The sequence below is a fragment of the Mustela nivalis genome (assembly GCF_964662115.1).
Source record: "Mustela nivalis genome assembly, chromosome: 8".
Classification (NCBI taxonomy): Eukaryota; Metazoa; Chordata; class Mammalia; order Carnivora; family Mustelidae; genus Mustela; species Mustela nivalis.
Genome location: NC_139027.1, coordinates 6,894,702 through 6,912,160, shown reverse-complemented (window position 1 = coordinate 6,912,160; position 17,459 = coordinate 6,894,702). Strand labels below are relative to the sequence as shown.

At 50.9% G+C, this 17,459-nt stretch overlaps 1 protein-coding gene across 2 annotated transcripts in view; it reads left to right on the top strand.

The window, feature by feature from the left end:
* Window positions 1-15,127, top strand: part of NOL10 (nucleolar protein 10) — an 86,596-nt gene extending 71,469 nt beyond the window's left edge. For both annotated transcript variants that reach the window (XM_082745485.1, XM_082745484.1), the window contains 4 exons: window positions 2,078-2,251; window positions 2,513-2,760; window positions 11,208-11,310; window positions 14,369-15,127. In XM_082745485.1, the coding sequence (XP_082601611.1) occupies window positions 2,078-2,251; window positions 2,513-2,760; window positions 11,208-11,310; window positions 14,369-14,488 (645 nt within the window). In that variant the 3' untranslated portion in view covers window positions 14,489-15,127. The remainder of the gene's footprint in view (window positions 1-2,077; window positions 2,252-2,512; window positions 2,761-11,207; window positions 11,311-14,368) is intronic.
* Window positions 15,128-17,459: the final 2,332 nt, after the last annotated feature.

Below are 17,459 nucleotides of genomic sequence, written 5' to 3'. Positions count from 1 at the left end.
TTTCATATTGGTTTCCCTCACTTGGTATCCTGCAGTTAAGGTTCCTCCATGTCTTTCCATGACTTGTTAGCTCGTTTCTTTCTAGCATGGAGTGCTCTGGCGTTGTCTGAACGTGCCGCGGTTTCTCCGTGCCCTTGCTGGGGGTCACCTTGGTTTTTGGGAACTTCTTGTCCTTTGTCCCACCCTCTGCCTCTTTTCCTGGCGCTCTTCAGTGCCGGGGCCTAACTCCTCGTTAGCACCAGCCCTCCAGTCCCTGACGCCGGACTCCACACGCTGCTTCTCAGTCCCAGCTTCTCCGGCCAGCTCCTGTGTAGCCCGCAGCTGTCAGTCCGAACGTGGAAGTGTGTCTCACGGTCATGCTTTCTTCAAACCGTGTTTGTTCCCGGCCTAAGTCAGGCCCTGCCTCTTCTCTCGGTCTTCCTCATGCCTGATTGCTCCCTCGGTGGTCCCTCAGCTCCCGTCTGCCGAGGACTCGCACAGCGGAGTTCTCTCCTTGTCATCCGAGAGCCCCGGAGCACACCTCGAGCTGTCACCTGTCCCCTCCGCATCCTCCTCTTCCTAGGATTGCCTCCTCACCTGTAGAATAAAGGGCCTGGTGTTACGATGTTGATTTCCTTTACACTCTGGCCAGATCAAAAAATGCATTTTCAGATTTTGTCATTCTTGTGTCATCAGACTGTTCACCACTCCTCGATGGGCTGGAAATGCCTTCAGCTTGGTCTGTTGGAACCCAGTCACCTGTCCTCCCAGGTGCCACATCCCAGTGAGCCCTTCTGACGTGTCTCTGGTTGGAGGTACATTTTACCTCTGCTCTTAGGGCACTTTCAGCTTCGCTCAGCATCCTTCATCTGGTACCTTAGAGCCTCCAGTCTTTTGTTTGTTTCTGCTTTTTGCTTTCTCGTTAGATTCTGAGCTAGCACCTTGGGATCAGGAACTAGATCGTCTCTCTGTTTCTCCCTTGAACCTAAATCTGTCTTGGAAATGATATTTAATCAGGGAAGGCTTGTTCAGTGTATCTTCAATATATATTTAGTATGTCATAGAATTCCAGGTTAAGGGTTTATCAGATTTGAGGTACATACCTCTAATACACAGCCCCAGTTCCTTAATGTCTTACGACTCACCAAAATTTTGTGTAGCTGTATTCCAAGGACCACGCTCAGAAATCCACTGTTTACAAGCAAGCATGAACAGCTTAGCTTTTCCAGTGCGCGTTCAAGCGGTTTAATTTACAAACCCTGTGAAATAGGTTGATTTACCTGATTTCCAAGTCTGCAGCAGATAAGAAACCATAGGAGAACCCTGAGTGTAGAAGATTGTCATGTGTCTATGTGAGCAGCTAAGCTTATGATGCTGTCTAGAAAACTTTCTGTTCAAGAATGGTACAGTTAGAAAGGAACTTAATGTTGGCCCCAACCTATTCAAATGGGTCTCATTATCAGTTTTATTGTGTCAGAAAGTTTACACTGTATCCTTTGTGAGCAATAAATGGCCTACAGAAAAAAATTGATGAGGCCTTCCTGTAAGAGATGGAAGCTTCCCTTATGTTTCCAGAGAACTCACTTAGAGTCAGGAAGCTTCCACCAGCAGCTCCCACCACGTTAATTCTTGCCTTATTATTGTTCTGTATTTCCTTTCCAAGTTTTGGCATATGAACTTGGAAAACTCACTGATTTTGTTTCTACATGTGTAATAGCTATGCTTAAAAAGCCATGTTTCAAAAATACATATTTCCTTAAGAAGTGTTTTTTCATGAGAAATGTTAATTGAAGAAAATTCTTTCCAATGTAGTAAGCGTAAATTTAAGTCAAAAATGTTCTTTCTTTGCTCATTATGTGTAATGGTCAAGTAATACGTTTTGTCTGTGAAATAGATTAATAGAATCTATTTGCAGGTAGGAGACAAAACCCAAGGGTAGTTTGAAAGTTCTGGAAACTAGTTCTAAAGAAGTTTCCTAATAATTTAATGTGCCTTGTACAGCTTATTAATTTAGAATTGGCTGAAATGTTTTTAGGACATCTTTCTGGTCAGATTTTATTCATACTAACTTTAAATTTCTACATTCTTTTTGTCATAGAGCCTTCCTAATATTCTCACTGATGATCGGTTTAAAGTTATGTTTGAGAACCCTGACTTCCAAGTGGATGAAGAGAGTGAAGAATTTAGGCTTTTGAACCCACTTGTTTCGAAAATAAGTGAAAAACGGAAGAAGAAACTAAGACTCTTAGAGCAACAAGAACTTCGTGAACAAGTAACGTATTCCTTATCATGTTATATCTGCTGCTGTTTCTTTAACATAAAGTTTTCTGTGTAAGTCAGAAGAGCCTTCCGGACACTTGGGGTGTAAGTGGTTTGCACTTCAGCTTGGAAGTAGATCTTCCTTAATCAAAGGGACCCCCCGCCCTGACGCGTGCAGTGTCACGTACCCCGCGGATGACGGCGAGTTGGAAGAGAATAACAGGTCGCTGTTCGGTGGGGGAACGGAGCTACTGCTTACTATTTTTATTTTCAGGAAGAGGAGGAAGAACCGGAAGGAAAACCAAGTGATGCAGAGAGTTCTGAGAGTTCAGATGATGAGAAGGACTGGGTCGAAGAGGTCAGGAAGCAGCGCCGGCTGCTGCAGCAGGAGGAGAAGGTGAAGCGGCAGGAGCGGCTCCGGGAGGACCAGCAGACGGTCCTCAAACCCCAGTTTTACGAGATCAAAGCAGGCGAGGAATTCAGGAGCTTCAAAGATTCTGCCACCAAGCAAAAGCTGCTCAAGTGAGTAACCCTGCTCTCGGGGCCTCGCCGGGCTGCGGGGGCCTCGCTCTTCCTCGCGGCCACGTGGCCCTGAGGAGGACATTTTGGTCTTTGGAGTTAAAGCACCGCAGGCTTCAGGGGAAGTACACTGGTCTCTGTGGTGAGGACTGTTAATAACCCTCCGAGCTGGTTTCCATAAAGTCAGGCCCGGGGCCCGGCCCTGGGAGTATTGGCCAGTTACGTAAGAACACGTCTGGGCCGCGCCAGTCACACGTGTGTGTCGTCCTTGCTTCCCTCCGTCTGCTGCGCCGGCCCGCAGGTGCCCGTTTGATTCTATGCCCTACGATCAGCGCTTCTCCGTACAGTGGTAATTGGGAGGCAGCAGATTCTTGGCATCTTAGCAGAAAGCTATTTTTCTTAATTAGAATTTCAGTTACATTTATCCGTATCTCAGGTTGCCTGATTACTTGGTTACTTGGAAAATCTGCCAGATGTTTTAAGCCTTGTGCGAGAATATTGAGAGATGAGAAAGTGGTAGTCTGGACTAGTCCGATACATAGACGTAGAAAGTGGGGTGGTGGTTCCCCGGGGCTGGGGTGGGGGAGATGCCACTTAATGAGGTACAGAGTTTCAGTTTTGGATGAAGAAGTTCTGGAAATGGATAGTGGTGGTGGTTGCACAGCAACGTGAATATATTTCACCTCAGTAAAAAAGTCAACACTAAAAATATTATTTTGACACTTAGAGTTGTAGGCGGCTAAGTCAGGAACAAACTAGGTCCTCAGCGCCAGATCGTGTACAAGCCGTAGGTTAGGTAAGTCTCTGCTCTGAGAATTCCGGGGCTGAGTATTAATGTGACAGGCGGTCCTGGTGGAGAATCTTGCGAGAAGAGCCGGAAGGTCTGGGGAGCCCAGGGGAGGAGGAGAGGGAGGAGGGGTCTGGCGGGTGGGTGAGGTACGGGGTCGGGGGCAGTACCAGTTCCCTACCTCACTTCTCCAGCTCCGGGCTTCCTGTTTGGAAGGTAGGCTTTTCCGGATGCAGGAAGTGGGGAAAGGGTGGATAGGACATCGGTGGACAGGCTGAATTGCTTCCGGAACAGAGATACGGCTAGTCCTCGTCAGCTCACCAGCTTCTAGCAAGTAACTGGGATACCCAATGTTGAGTGAATCCTTCAACTTGGAATCCAGGAGCATCTCAAAATTCTGGTTCTAACGAATAAAAGATCGGCTGGTGAACAAGGAATCTAGTAATAGGGTCCATATCTTTGGAAGGTACCTTTACCACTCTTTTCTTTTAATAGCAACTTCCTGGAGGTCACTTACATAACATACAGGTCAGCTGCTTACAGCGTGCAGTCCGTCCTCTCTGGTGTATTCACAGAGCTGTGCGGCTGTCACCACGACGCATCTCTCCCAAATGAGGCCCTGTGCCCCATAGCATTCGCCGCCGTCTGCCCCCAGCCCACCCATCCCCAGGCGGCCACCAGTCTTTCTGTCTCTGTGGATTTGTCTGTTCTGCGTTTCCTGTCGGTGGAACCATACACTGTGCGCTGCTCGCATCGGCTTCCATCTGATTCATGTTCATCTGCGCTGGAGCATCTGTCGGCCCTGCCTTTGTTTCTGTTGCCGAGAGCACTTCTGGTGTGTGGGTGGACCCTGTGTCCTTCATCGATCGCCGGCGAATGGACCTGTGGGTTGCTCCACCTTTCGGCTGTTGTGAGTAATGCTGTTGTGAACGTTTGTGCGTGCGATCTTACCAGATCACTTCATCTCTCCGGGCTGCACACCTAGGAGTGGAGTGGCGTACGTAGCATGATGTACATACATAGCGTGATGCTTAACCTTTTGAGAAGCTGCCCGCCTGCCTCGCAGAGAGGCTGCTCCATTTCACGTTCCCGCCAGCAGCGCGGGCAAGCTCACTTTTTGTGTACCCGTTAGTCTCGAAGGTTCAGCTGGGAGTCCTGCTCAGAGGCAGAGGGAAGACCGGTTGTTTGTAGGTTTCCGATTCTGTGGAGTGTTTCTTAGTTAGGCTGTCGTCTGGTTCTGTCTGGCTTTATTTACTTGGCTGCTGGCTCCTGACTCGGTACTAGACCCAAGTGGGGACTTGATAGAATTGTGACTCTCTTGTGCCTTGGCTGCATGTCAGGCAACTCCGGAAGTTCCCTTTCAAGGCTAGGCTGAGAGAGGACCCATTTGCTCCCAGCCCACTGGCCAGGAAAACCTGGGGACTGTTGTCTTCAGGTAAGCACGGTAACGTGGTGATTTGGGGGTGGGAAGTTGCCTCCCATCGTTTTTGTTCTGCCCGTGGGTTGTAGCAGGACATTAATAAGAGAAACAAAAGGATGGAAATTTAGTATTTAGTGGATAAATAATAGCCAAGTTAATACACTACAGTTCAACATTTTTACTCCGTTAACCTTTTTTTTTTGAGAGGAGGAACTGTGTAAGTGATAGTGCTGCATGAGCTGAAAGGGAGAGTCAGTCCTGCTGCTTAAATAAGCCTTTGGTATGAACAGCCTACAGTTTGCTGGCCTTTTGGCACCAACTGCTCACTGAGTTCTAGTCTTGACTAGATTATTTTGGCAAACCCTGAACTTGCAGTATCTTTGTGTTGTTTAATGAAGCATTGAACCATTATCCTTCAGAGAACCAAAGTGACGCCTTTTGCTTACTTATTCTTTGAGTTACCACGAGGCAGTCAATAAAACAGAGGATCAAAACGGAGTGTATTAGGTTTTAAAGGTTCACCTGGACTTGCCCAACTTTAAAATGTTTTCTGCAAAGGGAGCAGTGAATTACGAACCCGAACTTCGTACTTGAGTGAGTCGTCCTCTTTGCTTGGCCTGGTGACATGACGTCAGACCCACACCTCCGTGTGTCAGCGCGTGTTTGCGTCCTGACGGCACTGGGCTTTGTGAGTGTCTTCAGCCGCCCGGCGGCCTCGCTGGCTGCCCATTCATCCGTCAGACCGTCGCCGAGTGCCCGCCCGGGGTGAGCAGTGCCGTCTGGAGCCGGGGCTGGAAAGGCGAGCGCGGCCCCCAGGACTGCAGCCTCCCCGCCCCTGCCGCTGCTCTGGACGGCGCAGGGCCACGCGGACAGTGCACGAGAAAGGAAGGGGTTTAAGTTTTGGAGACTGAAGGAAGTTTTTACAAGAGGTCGTACTGACACTGGTCGAAGACAAAGACAAAAGGTTGAGCACCCACAGCAGGCGGGGGGGAGACGGCGGGCAAACAGGGAGCACTGCATGAAGCCATGGGATGTGGTCGTGGCGCTGCGGGAGCGTGTCGAGTGACGGGGGAGCGGCCCACACACGGCTAAGCCACTGAGATTACCAGCAGCAAATCTCTTTCCAACCCCATCCCCAAATCATGTGAATACCTACATAATAGCAGTCCATGTTTGTTACAGAAAATAAAAATAAAAACTTAGAGGCATAAAAGTCCCTCTTTCCCAGAAACTGGTCATGAAATATCTCAGTTCGAGAGAGAAACTGCAGGGAGGGGCCCCTGAGCTTAGCTAACAAGACTGTTCAGTCAGAAGTAAATGATAAAAGCCTGAACTGTGGGACAGGGGGGACCAGGCAGCTTAGCGCCAAATTATCCACAAGACTGTCTAAGAATAAGAGAGGAAAATGGGCTTACAGCTCAAGGTTGTTTGATTACTAACTTAATAGCAAAGGAGAAAGAAATGGTCAGGCAGTGTTGAACTATCTGGCCATGTTGCCACCAAGGTCAAGGAGATGGAGTGAAAACCAGGTTTAAGGTTGCAAGCACAGGAAGTGTGCAGTGCCGCGTGTCTTGGTGACGTTCAGTAGGGAATCTGAGACCCAGGGGATGGGCCAGAGACCTGGGGGTGAGCAAGCAGTCCCGCGTGCTGTGGCCCACTCGAAGTGTGCAGAGTGCGGTGAGGGTGAAGAGGGGAGCCCCTGGCGAGCAGCAGGTATTTTTTGAGTCTGTGGTAAAAAGCGCACACCTGTCCTTAGAACGATACACCTGCACACAGAGCACTGCTGCCTGTTTTATAGGTGTCGCCAGTGAAATTGACTGCCAAGGGCTAAGGGTTCCAGTTGGAAGACAAGTGGAGGAGAAGGAGGTAGTAAAGATCACTGAGGAGTTTTCAGAGTTGGAGGCGGAAAGCTGGAAAGAGCCAAGCAGGGAGAAAGCAGGGAGAAAGGGTGTGGCGCAAATGTCAGAGGGAGCCCCGAGGGCCACGGGACAGAGCAAAGCCACTCTCGTCTTGCCGGGACCAGCTTCTTCAGGCATCAGCCCAAGTGTTGGAGGGCAACGGACGGACGGATGAATGAATAGAGATGATAAATTGTGAGCCGTTGATGTGGATGATTCTTCCAAGGAGTTTGGCAGAAAAAGGAAGGCATCAAAGCCAACAGGTTGATGGGGAAGGTCTTGTAGGCTTAGGAGAGCTAGAATGTGTCAGTGGGCGGGGAGGGGTTACCTGTGGCAAACAGACAGTAATGCAGGAGACCGAAGGGACAGCTGAATTCAGTAAGCGGTCGGGAGGAGATGGGCCCGGGGTAAGGAGGGGGCCTCAGAAAGGATGGGGGTACACCCTCAGCCCGAGGGGAGTCCGTCAGGATGGATGGGTAGAAAGTGGGGCAGCTCATGCCGCAGGCCTGTCAGGAGCCTGGGCAGTGGGCCTCTCCAGTACCCGGGGCAGCGGCCAACTGGGGAGGCTCTGGTGGGGACATGCTAGGGAGCCTGGAGGAGAGGTCTAGAACGACACGGCTTCCAGGCGCCCAGGAGCTGGGGCCGTCTCCCCTCCCCGCCCTGCCAGGTGGCCCTTAGGTGGGAAGGCCTTCTTTGAAGCACCTAGCCTGTGGTCTGTCTTGGACATTCAGAGATTTCAGAGCCATTTCCTGCATTGGAGGAGCTCATCTTCTTCCCCAGGTGACTTTAGTACCCCTTGGGTCGCTGCTTATCGTGCCTGCAAATTTATCCCTTTGTGGACAAGCTGTGGCCCGTTTTACTCTTCAGCTGATTTTCCTCACTGCCGGTGGGTGAGAGCTGAAGCAACATGGTCTTATTTTTTTTTTTTAAGATTTTACTTAGTTATTTGACAGATAGAGATCACAAGTAGGCAGAGAGAGAGGGGAGGAAGCAGTCTCCCTGCTGAGCAGAGAGCCTGATGTGGGGCTCGATCCCAGGACCCTGAGATCATGACCTGAGCCGAAGGCAGAGGCTTTAACCCACTGAGCCACCCAGGCTCCCCAAACATGGTCTTACTTTAACAGAAGCATTTTTAAATATAATTTTGAAAGCAGTTTAATTCCAAAGGTGCACTTAGAAAACCAAATCTCTTCTTATTCAAGTTGATACACACTCAGGTGACCTGTAAGCCTCTTCCACTGTAATACATTAAGAATGTAGAATAACAGGTGAAAGTCTCCCTTTTACCCCCACACTCTCTCCCAGAGGTCACTGCTGTGGGTGCCTTTCTAGAATTCAGGGGCTCCTGTGGGTGCACGCTCACGTGTGCGCAGTGCTGGCTGTCCTCTCCTGGATGTGAATGTCCCTGCCGATCCCGTTGCCAGCGAGCCACTCTGTACACGCAGCGATGAGCGTGGAAAAGTTTTCTTTGCAAGTGCCTGTGGGCCTCCCCACACGCTGCACTGCTGGTTCATAAGGCGGACGGGCCATAACATGTGTCAGCGTTCCCTCGGTTGGGAGGTTCAGGTTGTTCCTAGTTTTCCTCTTCCCCTTTTCCGGTTAGGAATCCGTACACCTGTGCAGGGATTTCTTCAGACTGTGCCACCCAGTGCCAGAACTTGCTGGATCACAAGGGGTCACATCGCCCTGGAGAGAGGCTTCAAGCTCTCTGCACTCTTACCAGCATGCCTGTTCCGCACACTCACGGCAGCAGGGGCCGGCAGGCATCTTTGTGACTCCGAGTAGAGCTGATCGATGCCGAACACAGATAGGCTGGTCACTTTCGTCCGCATCTCCCGACACGGGCGCTTCGAGGAACGTGCAGACAGACAGGAGACATTGAGATGGAGTTTTCGGTGACCTGCGCGGTCTCCGTAAATACCCGTCGAAGGTACTCGGCTCTGAACAGAGTGTTTCACATTTGCTCTTTCGCTGTAGGTTCCGCTTGTCCACTGCCTGCCTGTTCCCTTTGGTGTGGACTGTGGACTTAACCTTTCTTTTGGGTTAAGTCCTCTGAATGCTGAACGAACGCACCTGCCTCCACACAGTGCTTTTAAAAAACGCGGTTGAGTAACATTATTTCCTGGGGCATAAAATAAATATCTAATGTGATGTTTCCCCTTGTACTTCATGCCTATTTTTTTTTTTTAAGATAGCCTTTCTGAGAACTCTGGTTCTTCCCTCCCCCCTTTAGTCCTGTCCTTTGTCCTGTGCTAGAAAATTCTATCCTTTCAACCTTTGGAAAGTTGACAAAGGTTGGAAGCCCACATCTGTCTTCTTAGCAGTCCCCATAAAATGGTGGGGGGGTTGGTCCTCATGTGACTGTAGCATTTTTTTCTCTAAAGTTCTTAACCTTCCTTATCGATGTCACACTGGGTGGATTTCTGCATTTTGTTCTTCTATTACAGCAGACCGTTTTCAGGTGTCTGTCTGCTGCTTAAATCGGCTCTGGCTGGATTCATTCTCGAGTAGCTGGCTTAGGACCTGCTGGTTAGCAGCCACATACCGTAAACCGACTTTCAAAGGGAGGGAAGTGGAACTCGCTTTAATGTAGAAATCTCCGCACTCAGTGCCTGTGTCTGATCTTCTGCCATGGCTCGTTCTAAAACTCTGCTCGTCTTTCCATGCAGCCCAGACAGAACAAGTTTTTACAAGTGCACATTGAAAGTACATTGAGAGAAAACCAGAATTCATATACCCTATCATGGAGGAAATAAGGTCATTCTTAAAAGAGTAGTAATTGCCCACAATTTACTTGAAAAGTCACTTTCCTCCCAAATGAGTGTTTGCTGTGTGCCACCCTGTCTCAGTGGCTCCGTGGCTGTTCGGAAGCCAGGAAAGGAAAGAGCGAGAAGGGCACGGACAGGCTCAGGAATGCGCTTAGGTGGACATACTTCCCCTCTGCGTGGGAGCCGCTGACACTTGACGTCTGCGTTCTCGCTAAAAAGCCAAACTAAACCAGAGCTTCGTTCCATTCCAGCTGTCGTGAGGAAGCTTGTCATTTGGAAGGCTTTGTGGACGCATTTCCTGCACAAAATGGTATAAATCAAGTTTGGTCTGACACACTCCTGGAAACCAGAAATGCTTAAATTGGAATCTTGGTTTTAGACTTGGAGTCCTCACGTGGCCTGGGGCGAGTCATTTAGCGCCCGGCCTCCCTTCTCGCCATCTATAAAGGATAAATACTTGTGTCTCAGGGATGTTGAAAGGATTAATTAGTTCGTCTGTAAAGCACTTTGAAGATGAAAAGTACTTTAAAAGTGCTTCTTAATAAGATTATTGCTTAGAAAAGAGTGCCACTTTCATGCTAACCACTTCACGTCTCAAGTTAGGTAAAGAAGGCGTGTTCGGGACGTTACTGCTCGTCGTAAACCGGAGATAAGTCTCCCCTGGTGCGGACATCAAACATTTCCTGCGGAATTTCAAAGGGGCATCGCTTTATCTTGCAGGCCGTTTAGGAGAAGGCTTCTGCTCAGTAGTTAGTTATGAAGATTGTATTTCAGGCAAAAGCAAACCCTTCGCCCAATTTAGCCATTTCTAAATTCAGTCAGGTGTTTTTACAGGGTCACTTGAGAAGGGCACACTCAACTCTGGTCTGTACAAGGAGGATCGGAATGGGAAGCGTTAACCTTTCTTTGGAAGAGGGGACAGCAGACAAGAGAGAACTATGTTCTCTTCCTCTGGCTTCCTGGGCCCCCTCCTCCCGTTTCCATCACGGGCACCCATGGGTGTTGCCGCCTTGGCCGGTTCTCCAAGCGTCAGAGCTGCCCAGGGAGCTGAGGGCGGGTGAAGGGCGCCTCCGGACCCGCATGGCGCTTCTCCCTGGCTTCACCTGGAAGACCTGCCCGGAGTCTTCCCTCGGAGAGGTGGCTGGGCGGCGGGAGCGTGAAGCGCTCGGCAGCCTGCCTGGTGCGGGGCCTCTATACAGAACACTCCAGAAATGTCCGTGCCACTGACCGTTCCAGTCCATCACGGGCTTCAGAAATAGCTCTCCTCCCATGGTGGCTTCAGAAATGTGATTTAGCGAGATCAGGAGCGGCTCTTGAAAATCTATTTGGAACCACCATTTGAAATACTAAATGAGCGGGTGTTTCAGCAGCTGCTGTTTCTACTGTGTAGCTGCTGAGCGTGAGCGATGACGGTCTGCCCCTGTTCTTCCCGCGATCGCGGTCCGGGAATGCCATTTTCTGTCTCTCCCATAAGTGTAACAGATTTTCTTCATGTCATTTGTTCTAATTAAAACTTGTTTCAAATGCCAAATCAAAATAATGCTAATTAATGTGTCATTCTCTTAAATCTCCTCCAGTAAAACACTTGAAGATCGTTTGAAACTCGAAGCAAAAAATGGCACATTGAGCGTAGCAGACACCACAGTCGGCAGCAAACAGCTGACATTCACATTAAAGAGGGTAAGTTTTTCGACGCGATTTTGTTAATTCAGGAAAGGAACATGGGCTTCCAGTAGCGCCATGCATGTGACTGACCTCAGCATGGCCTTCTCAGGCTCGTCCCCTGTTGAGGTAGCCATGTTCCTGTTCTAGCACTTTTCCTGCAGCCGGAGCCCCTCTGGGACTGGGAGCGAGCCCACAGCTTGGTGGAGGCTGAGCCCGAGCGGGGTCCCTGCTGTCCTGACGGAGGTGGGCCCTCAGCGACCCAGAGCTGGCAGTGCTGGTGTGGAGCGGGCTGTGGGGTTTCTAGGTTGCTGGGCCACCTCAGTGCATCCTTATAAAGTGAAAGCCCTGAATGTCCAGGGCTTAGAATTTGGGATAAAATGAAAATAAGATGCCTCTAAAATTAGTGTTTTGCAAAAAACCAAAGAAGCACTAATAGGTGCTTGGCCCCATGGTGTGGGGTCCGTTAGAGGCTGTGAACCTGTGTGGGGAACTATAGCAATTTATGTTTGATTTTACCTGTTTGTATCATTAGAGCAATAAAATTGTAACTATCAAATCTCATGTTTAGGAATAATTAGGGATTTGTTTAGTGTCTAGTAAAAATCTTCTTTGATACTAGGTGTGTGATTGATTTAGGTGAAATCTCAGGTTTTCCCAGGATTTTTGTGTATACTTTTTTTTTAAGTAAACTCTATTACCAACATGGAATTTGAACTCACAACCCCACTGTCAAGAGTCACATGATCTACCGACTGAGCCAGCCAGGCACCCCTTGTGTATACTTTCTAATGCTTGACTGGATGTAAGGGGAAAGTTCGTGCTTTAGTATTATTTACAGTTGTTCGGTGGCAAAACTAGGATTAAGGCCCAAATCCGGTTTTCAGGTTTCCTGCACTGCAGTTTCTCACCAGACCACCGGCCAGGCTGCTTCTAATAAGGCGTGGGGCTGACACATGTTCGCAACCCCCCTTCTCTGGGCCAGCCTGCTGGCGACAGTGGGCGAGCAGCTGGGGCAGGATGGCGAAGCAGAGGGAAAGGAAACTTGGTTGATGAGCTACCTGCCCTCTCGGTCATACGGGACTGGGCACGTAGCGCGGATGTCGTCTGGTGCGGCCTGCCAGAGAGAGGCTGGTGAGCGTCCCTTTCCGCATGGGGCTTTGTCTGTGGACAGTCACTGCTGCTTCCAGGCTCCTCTGGAGGCTCCTGCCTTTGTGGGGAAGGCCTGGCAGGACTCTGCAAAACATGCTGCTGCAGACGGAGAGGGGCTCCTGGGAGACTGCTCCCCCAGCAGACCCGCGGGGACACGCCCAGGACGGCTGTCCACGCCGACGGACGAGCTCCCGCACCTGTTCATCTTTATTCGGCCTGTCGCTTTCCAAAATCATGTGGACAGGAGACCCTTTGGGGGATACTTCATAACGTGACGAAACCAAATATTAAGTCACCAGTGCAGATTGATCCTACCAGGGCCCTGATACCATAGTTCGGTGAGCTCGTGTGCAGGCTCCTCCGGGTTTCTGGGTGTCCCATCAACAAGTGTGTACCCTGGGGTGTGTGCTGTGGAGACTCAGGGCGAGACAGACGGGGCTCTTTGCAGCTGTCCGTCTGCTGAAAGAAGGACACACCCGGCCGTGTCCGTACGGTGTGGCAGGTGCTCCAGCAGAGGACGCGGCGCTGTGAGGGCGTCTGGTGGGGCCGGACCCAGACCGTAGGGCTAGGGAGGGGGAGGTGCTGTGAGGTCGGGTCTCTAAGCTGCATGGGAACCCTGAGGGGTCAGGCACAGTGCCAGGCAGCGGGTGGCACTGAGGCAGCCTTGCTTGAGGATCTGAACGAGAGCCCGTGTGTGTGGGACGAGGTCAAAGGGAAGAGGGTCAGAGCGGAGACGGCGCGGCTCCAGCCCGGAGGGCCGTGTGAGGTGCTTACCGAAGTCCAAGTGGGACTGTGGGAAGCTGTTGAAGAGTTGGAAGACTGACCCTTTTTACTTCTGAAAACGGACCAGCTGTTGCCCAGGGGGTGGAGCCAAGCGGCAGCTGTGGGGATATGCCAGGAGGAGCCGACGGGGTGGGATTTATTAGGACTCTTGAAGAATAGTAATACTCAGAAAAAGCACTTAAGGAATTTTTCAGAGCCCCAGTCTCGCGGATCGCTCTCCGTCCCCACCTACTCCCTTACCTCGCAGCATTTTATTTTAAAATCTGAAATAATGCCCGCTGGAGGTGAGCGGGGACATCTCCTTCAAGAGCAGAATACGAAGGAGGATTTTAGGTGCGCAGAGTAACACAGGTCAGCGTAAAGCAGTCTCATAAGGGGACCAAAAGGCAAACTTTCCAGGTTTTAGAACTTATACCCCACCAGTGCTTTCTCAGTTTACCTTTTGTGCAGTTCCAGCGGCTGGAAATATCTTTCTGAGCTTTGCATTCAAAAGTTGGTACCCTCAGAACCATCAAATGTGCTTTGAAAACCAGGCGGCTCTGACCTCCATTGTGGGTTCTGCGCTGGCTCTCTTCTCTCTGAGAGCTGCTGCTGACAGCCACAGGCCTCCTTGGGGTGGACGGGGCCACCTGCTCGGCCGGCACGAGCGTCCCCACGGGAGGCATGCCTTCGGATCAGTCAGCCCGGGAGCCCGTGTGCCCACGCCAGCCGGGGACCTGCAGGCGACTTGTCTGCTGAGCCCTTGTCCAGGCTTAACAACAGCAAATCTTGGGCTTCCCAAGGGAGTTGGACTTTTTGAAAACAGCCAACGATTCTTGGGAATCTGTTCTGGTGATTGATCCTTAATTGTGGTGGCTTACAATACGCCTTCTGTAAATGCAACTGTTCGTGTGTGTGTGTGTGTGTGTGTGTGTGTGTCTGTCTTTGGGGCAACGTAAATAAACCATTGGTCCTTGCTAATGCCCGGCTCGGCCCGGCGGGAGCGGAGTCTGGGGGCCAGACTACGTGCCCTGAGACCCCCGGGCAGCTTTGCTCCCTCTGCCCGGCTGTGTTCGCGGTGTGACGGGGGTATTCTCACGGTTACAGAAGGGGGTGTCAGTGTTTTCTTTCTCTTTCTCTCTCATGTAATTTTCTCCCTTAGTCCGAACAGCAGAAGAAGCAGCAGGAGGCTGAGAAGCTGCACCGACAAGAAAGGAAAACCCTCCGTCGCTCAGCTGGTCACCTGAAGTCCAGACACAGACGGGGCCGGCCGTTCCACTGACTCCGTGCTGCCCACGGCTCGGGAGGAGCGCCCAGACTGACCGTCGTGGCAGCACGCGGAACAGTTCATGTAAACTCTTGGTACCTGGGCACGGTAAAGGTTTGGCACCTGTCCCCATGCCTTCTACAGCAGACTTGGAGACCGCCCAGTCACCCCCACTGGGCAGTGCGTCGCCCCATGACCTCGGGGCACTGTCTGTATGTCGTTGTTCCCTGTAAACACTGTCTGTTTTCCCTCCGGTTTTAATCAAGTGAGGCCAGTGGTGGTTTTCTGTCATTGTGAAATGTGTACCATGAAATGGAAGGTTATCCTGTTGTAAAAATGCAGATCGGCCTTGTTGTAGGTGCATTTTCCTTGCGGGGCCTGCTGCCCTTCGGAGTTGACCCCCAGGAACCTGTTCCTGTCTCACCGGAGCTGTCGTGCGGGCCGTGTTTGCATTTCTGTATTGGTAGTTTGTGACTTGTTTGTGTTGGGGGGCGGTTTAAAACATTTTTATAAAAAGAATATAATTTAGTAAATACCTAAGAAATGGAAGCTACTGGTCATTCTCTTAACTTTTTACAAGATTAAATACAGATTTTTTTTTTGAGATAAACTGGCTGGAGAAAACATTTATAAAAATAAATACCTTCATTTGAATAGCTTCTTTGAGAAAGAGCCATTTTTGAGTTAATTTGAACATTGAATTCGGTTTCCCTAGTTCTCAGGAATCAGTGATTTTGGGGGTGTGTTTCTTTACATACAGCTGGGACGGGGGCTCTTTGGCCGCTAAATGATGGAATCGGGCTGGAAATGCGCTCCGCGCAGAGGGAGAGCGCGCCGGCGGGACCCGGCTGCAGGCTGTGCAACCCGCCTCACCGCAGCCGGCCTCACCGCAGCCGGCTCGCGGCGCCAGGCTCTGCCGGGTCGCGCTCCTCTCTTCCTCCCCCTGTTGCAGCGCTGCTCCTTAGGCCTTCAGGTCTCCCCCACTCTCTTTCCTTGGCGTCCTTCTGTCCCTGTCGTATCTCTGTTGCTTCGGTACAGACATATGCCCACTTCTGAGAGGTGCAGTCTGTTCACAGACTGGCTTTGCGGTGTGTGTGTGTGTGTGTTTGTGTGAGATGTGTGTGATGTGTCTGTGACGTGCTGTGTCTGGTGTGTGTGTGGCTTCTGTGTATGGACAGACACCGTCACCAGAGTCTAGCTACCTGGGCACCCACCAGCTTGTGGTCCGGGACCAGAGGCTTCACCTGTTTCCGCTCTCTGCTCCTTTGGCCTCCCGTCCCCTGCCTCCTCCCAAAGGAAGGGGCCTCAGCTCTTGCTTGTCTCTGTGTGCACGCTGATGGCTTCCTGAGAGGGAAGGATTTCGGAAGGTCGGGGAGGCTGCCGCTGGCCGGAGTGTGTCCCCAGGGCTGGGCGGTTGTGCTGCAGACCTGTATCCCGGGGTCGGGGCTGCCGCATACCTGCCTGGCTTTCCCGGGGCGTCTCTCTCCCTTTCCTTCCTTCTCGGCGGGGGCCGTGGGGGGGCCTCCCTGTGGCGTGGGGAGCCGGTAGGCCATGGCGCTGAGTCCCAGGCGCAGTGGCACGAGCTCGCGGGGCGTGATCGTGTGCTCTGTGACACGGGGCTGTGTGTCCAGGTGTGGCCAGGGCGAGGGCCTGGGACGCTGGCAGCGGAACCACCCGGCCCAGGGTGCGATCCCGGCCCTGCTGCCCACCAGCTCTGCAATCTTGACTGTTGAGCCTCCTAGCTTTATCCACCGTTTGTCAAAAGAGCAGAGGCAAATACCTTGCCACGTAATCAGACTAATCTTAATGACATTCTCTTCAGTACCATTTATGGAGTGTTATTACACCTACAACTCTGATTATTAAGAATTTCCTAGATGCCAGGGTGGCTCACTTGGTTGAGCATCTGCCTTCAGCTCAGGTCCTGACCCTGCATCGGGCTCCTTGCTCAGCAGGGAGCCTGCTTCTCGCTCTGCCTGCTGCTCCCCTGCTTGTGCTGTCACGCTCTCTCTCTGACAGATCCAGAAATAAAATTGTCATCACTGCCCTGACCTTGGAGCTTCTAGAACACTCTGGGCGTTCTTAAGCCAGGGCCTTGCAGATCCATTTCCTCTGCTTGCAGTGCTCTCCGTCGGCCGCTGTTGGTACGTCTGTGTCACACTTCAGGGCACAACCACCCTGTGTAAAACAGTCCTGCCCCTGCCCGCGGCGCTCTTCCCACGCCTTTACTGCAGTGGGTACCCAATACAGTGAGTTCGTAGAAGACTTCTTCTTATGGAGAATTTCAGACATACACCAGAATAGAAAAACAGCTTCATGATCTCCCGTGTGCCCATCACCCACCTCAGTAATTAACAACAAGTCTTTTTTCATCGTTATGCTTACCTACTGGCCCCATTACTTTTAAATATTTTGATTCCAGGCATAGTATTTTATCCCTTCATACTCATGGAGCCTTTTTTGTTTATTTATTGTTTTTGTCCCCCACCCCACACCAGAATGCAAATTCAGTAAGTGGAGGGATTTTTTTTGGTCTGTATTGTTCACTGCTGTATACCCAGCCCCATGGCTGGCACCTAGTTGCTATCTAATAAATTTGTATGAAATGACTAGTTAAATGGAACTTTGGATTCAGTACCAGAGGGGCAGTTCTCCGTCGACAAGAGCCGTTTCCGGGCTGGAAGGCCTCCCTGGAGTAGCTCAGGACAGTAGGGAAAAGGGAATCGGAAGGAGGGATGGTCGACAACACTTGGCAGTTGTTGGATATAAGGGAGCAGAGGATGGGACCTGTGAGATCAAGACCGGGTTTTCTTTAAAACAGGAGAAGCCCCAGCATGTCTGTGTGTTTCTGGGAATCATCCAGGAAAAGCAAGAAGTGTTGACATCAGAGAAGACAGTTACTAGAGTGACACCGTAAGTAAGGGCAGTAGGTCTCTATCGCTGTGTAACAAATTACCCCAAACCTAGTGGCTTGAAAGAACAGAGT